The sequence below is a fragment of the Oreochromis niloticus genome, linkage group LG7, assembly GCF_001858045.2.
Source record: "Oreochromis niloticus isolate F11D_XX linkage group LG7, O_niloticus_UMD_NMBU, whole genome shotgun sequence".
Classification (NCBI taxonomy): domain Eukaryota; kingdom Metazoa; phylum Chordata; class Actinopteri; order Cichliformes; family Cichlidae; genus Oreochromis; species Oreochromis niloticus.
In genome coordinates, this window is record NC_031972.2 from 36,358,261 (window position 1) to 36,362,231 (window position 3,971).

Sequence of the window (3,971 nt, forward strand, 5' to 3'; positions counted from 1 at the left end):
ATTTGCATAATGAATGAAACCAGCCCACTGAAGGAACAATGGGCTGTGAGGTCAGTTCCTTCATCATAATTATGCAAACTCCCATTGTTGATCAATGGTCATGGGAATTTGCATAATTATGATGAAGGAACTGACCTCACAGCCCATTGTTCCTTCAGTGGGCTGGTTTCAGTCATTATGCAAATGTACTATTTATAAGGTTTATAAGAGACTGAAGAAGTCACTTGGATGAGTGACGAAACGTTTCTCCCACAAAACGCTACGTCCAGATGAACAGATTCAACTTTTGGAGAAGTAAATAGATATATACATGAAGTAGATAGATGTATACATGATCAACATAAGTTATTTGTACATCTGTACACAGCAGGTATGATCAGCTCACAGTCCGATGTTGTGTTTGTTCTCAGATGGGTTCAAAATGTATGTGGTGTCTCACTGTGACTTTAACTCCACTGAGTCGAAGGACATCAAGTACCTGAGATCTTACTATTATAACAAGATCGAGGTCACCAGGTTTGACAGTGATGTGGGGAAGTTTGTTGGATTCACTGAGTTCGGAGTGAAGAAAGCAGAGACCTGGAACAATGATCAGGCATTCCTGGCTGGATGGAGAGCTGAGAAGGAGCGGTACTGCCAACACAACATTGGTCTCTGGTACAGCAATGTTCTGTCTAAATCAGGTGAGTGTGCTGGTCTGTGTGACATCATCAGGTGTTCATGTTGACCTCACTCTGAATCATTTATGATGGACCCACAGCTGCAGGTCAGACTCTGATGATCAATAACTGTAATAAATCACTGACTGTGACACTCTAACCTCAGTCTGTGGCGCTCCCTGCTGGTGAAACGGGCAAACTGCAGCTGTTCGTTATAACACACTGATGATTCATTGAACCTCTTTAAGCTCAAATATTGCTCATATTTATTTTTTTTATATTTCGATATAAATATCTCTAACAGCATGAAGCAGCCTGACAGGTTAATATAACGCTTTTCTTCTATTTCATTTATTTTAAATCAAAAGCCCGTCTGCAGTTTATTGATTCTGATTTTCAGAGCTTGTGTAGCAGCTTCACACCTGCACACATTTACAGCTCAGATCTATGAGTCAGTGTAACAGTGGAGCTATTAAATATACTGAAACAATTATAAAGTTCCCATTACAACCCAGAGGAAACACACACAGATATTGTCTTATTAAATATTTCATTGGCTATTTTGGCACTTAATGCTGGTATTTATTTCAGCCTTTTGTGACTGTTTGTCTGTGAAAAGCACTCAATGAATAAGCTTGACTTACTTGAATGAAATCAGGTCCCAGCAACAGCAGCAGCTCAGAGGAACATGAGGAGAACCAGCTCAGACCTCCTGTGGAGGGGAAGCTGTCTGAGAGTGGAAACTGATTCTGTGTCTTCTGCTTTTGGGCTATAGATGGCTAGATTTACGAGTGCACATAAATGCACCACGAGTGTTGACCAGGCTGTTCACAGGAGTGACTTCCTCTCTGTGAGCAGGAGAGCAGAGCATTTTCCTCCATCAGCCAGCAGCTGTTTTGTGACCCATCTGTGTTTGACTGGTTGAGCAATATGATCAAATAGACCGACAGAGCGCCCCCTGCTGGCTCTGGATGGTACATTAAACTGAGTGAAAACACTCAGGGTTTATTTATGTGTGGATGAGTTAAGGTGTTAGTTTCTCATCTAGTCTCCATGTGTCAGTTTTTACTTTTAAACCAGCACAGCAGCTGATCTGCAGGAGGAACAGTTCACTGATGATTCACACTGGTTTCACTCTGAGTCAGCACTTTGCTGGATATTAATAAAAACTGATCCAGGTTCAAGTCTGGTAGATTTTCAGCACATACAGCTCTGCATGTGTTACCTTATAATAATGATGTTTACAGCTGCTGATGTTTCTCCTCACAGCTGATTCATCATCTGATGTCAGACTGGTCATATGTGACTCTACTGTTGACAGTATCTTTATTAATGCACATGTATGCAATCATCCCTGATGATATGACGTTAACAATAACAGAAACTCATAATATCCTCTAGTTAAGCCGTACGTCAAACTTCACTCCACAACACCTGCTTACAGTCGGCATCCTGCCATGTTGGTCTGCAGCGTCTATGACTTCTTCCCCAGTAAGATCAAAGTGAGCTGGTTGAGAGATGGACAGGAAGTCACCTCTGATGTCACTTCCACTGAGGAGATGGCAGATGGTGATTGGTACTACCAGACCCACTCACACCTGGAGTACACACCCAGGTGAGTCCACATCAGGTCCAGGAGCGTCATTTCTAATAATGAAACCAGAACAAATTTTATCATGAAGTCTGCACTAAAGTTTAAACATTTAAAGTCCAGATCTGAGAGTCACTGATGTTTGTGTTGAAGGTCTGGAGAGAAGATCTCCTGTGTGGTGGAGCACGCCAGCCTGGAGAAACCTCTGATCACTGACTGGGGTAAATACCTGTCTGTATCTACACACCTGTACACACCTGTCTGTGTATAGACTTGTGTGACTCTCACCTGTGTGTCCTCAGACTCGTCCATGCCTGAGTCAGAGAGGAACAAGCTCGCCATCGGAGCCTCAGGACTGATCCTGGGTCTGATCTTATCTCTGGCTGGATTCATCTACTACAAGAGGAAGGCCCGAGGTCAGAGCAGGACTCTCACTCACAGACCAGTTCATAACACAAAGAAATCAGTTCAGACCAGTCCAAAAGTAAAACCAGATTACATTAGCCTAAAACTGGTTTGGATCTGGTTTACGTCAGTATTTTTAATATATTGAAGTTTTAACATTTCGCCCAGTTTTAGACCATTGCTGTTTATTTTCAGACCCCTGTTAGATAGATTAATGTTTCAAACACAGGTTTTTACTGGTTTTGGAGGACTCTCAGACCTGGTTCAGGCCCTGAAACATGAAACTTTACTGAATCATTGCCATTGATCTCTTTGTGTTCAGAGTGTGTTGGTGACTGTGTCCTCGTCTCTTCTTCTTCCAGGTCATATCCTGGTTCCCACTAACTGAGCCTGGATCCTGGTCCTGGTTCTGTCTGATGTTATAAAAGCTGCTGCTTCCTGTGTTCAGACTGATGATGATGATGATGATGATCTCTGTCTGGACTCCGAACCTGATCCAGGATCTCATTGTTGTTGGTGGTTGTTGTGGTTTTACTGGGAAGGTTTTGGACCATGTTTGACGTGGACTCTTGTGTTTGATGCTTTATGTGCACCTATGCTGTTTAATCCATGTGATGTAATCCCTGTAATCCATGTGTCTGAATTATTTGGGTGTTTCTGCTCATCTGATTAACACAGATCACAGATTTTTACTGGAGGTCATTGTTCCAAAATAAATGACTCAAACTTTGAGCTGTGTGTTTGTTTACCTGCATCCTGTTAATGTCAACCTGAAGATTGTATTATTGTCACAGACACCAGTCTGTAGACCAGTTTTAACCAGTTTAAGTAAATAAATAAATACATTATCCATCCATCCATCCATCTGCTTCTGCTTATCCTTTTCAGGGTCACAGTGAGGCGCTGGAGCCTATCCCAGCTGTCATAGGGCGAGAGGCAGGGACACAGGGACAGACAACCATTCGCACTCACATACACTCGCACATTCACACCTAGTGGCAAATTGGATTATCCAATTAACCTATCCCCACAAGCTGCATGTCTTTGGACGGAGTAGCCGGAGGGAACCCACGCAAACACGGGGAGAGCATGCAAACTCCACACAGAAAGACCCCGGCCTGATGGTGGAATTGAACTCAGGACCTTCTTGCTGTGCAGCAACAGTGCTAACCACCGTGCCACCGATAAAAATAAATAAATAAAATAAAATTTTAATTTTATAGCACCTTTCTAGATAGAATCACAAAGTGCTGCACATAAGATAACAAGTCATAAAAAAGGCTGAGTATGATTTTTACCTAATAAGTAAATTTGTG

General features: G+C 42.4%; 1 protein-coding gene across 1 annotated transcript; it reads left to right on the top strand.

Moving 5' to 3' along the window:
- Positions 1–391: 391 nt before the first annotated feature.
- LOC109202867 (HLA class II histocompatibility antigen, DRB1-8 beta chain) lies at positions 392–3,120 on the top strand. The gene is made up of 5 exons (XM_019361406.2): positions 392–683; positions 2,061–2,274; positions 2,404–2,471; positions 2,553–2,666; positions 3,018–3,120. Exons 1-5 carry the CDS (start codon positions 392–394, stop codon positions 3,041–3,043), a joined length of 714 nt encoding a protein of 237 aa, XP_019216951.1. The 3' UTR covers positions 3,044–3,120.
- Positions 3,121–3,971: the final 851 nt, after the last annotated feature.

Coding starts and splice junctions, on each gene's coding strand:
- LOC109202867 (XM_019361406.2), top strand. CDS start 392: ATGTTGTGTTTGTTCTCAGATGGGTTCAAAATGTATGTGGTGTCTCAC. Junction 684..2,060: donor CAATGTTCTGTCTAAATCAG/GTGAGTGTGCTG, acceptor AATATCCTCTAG/TTAAGCCGTACGTCAAACTT. Junction 2,472..2,552: donor ACCTCTGATCACTGACTGGG/GTAAATACCTGT, acceptor GTGTGTCCTCAG/ACTCGTCCATGCCTGAGTCA.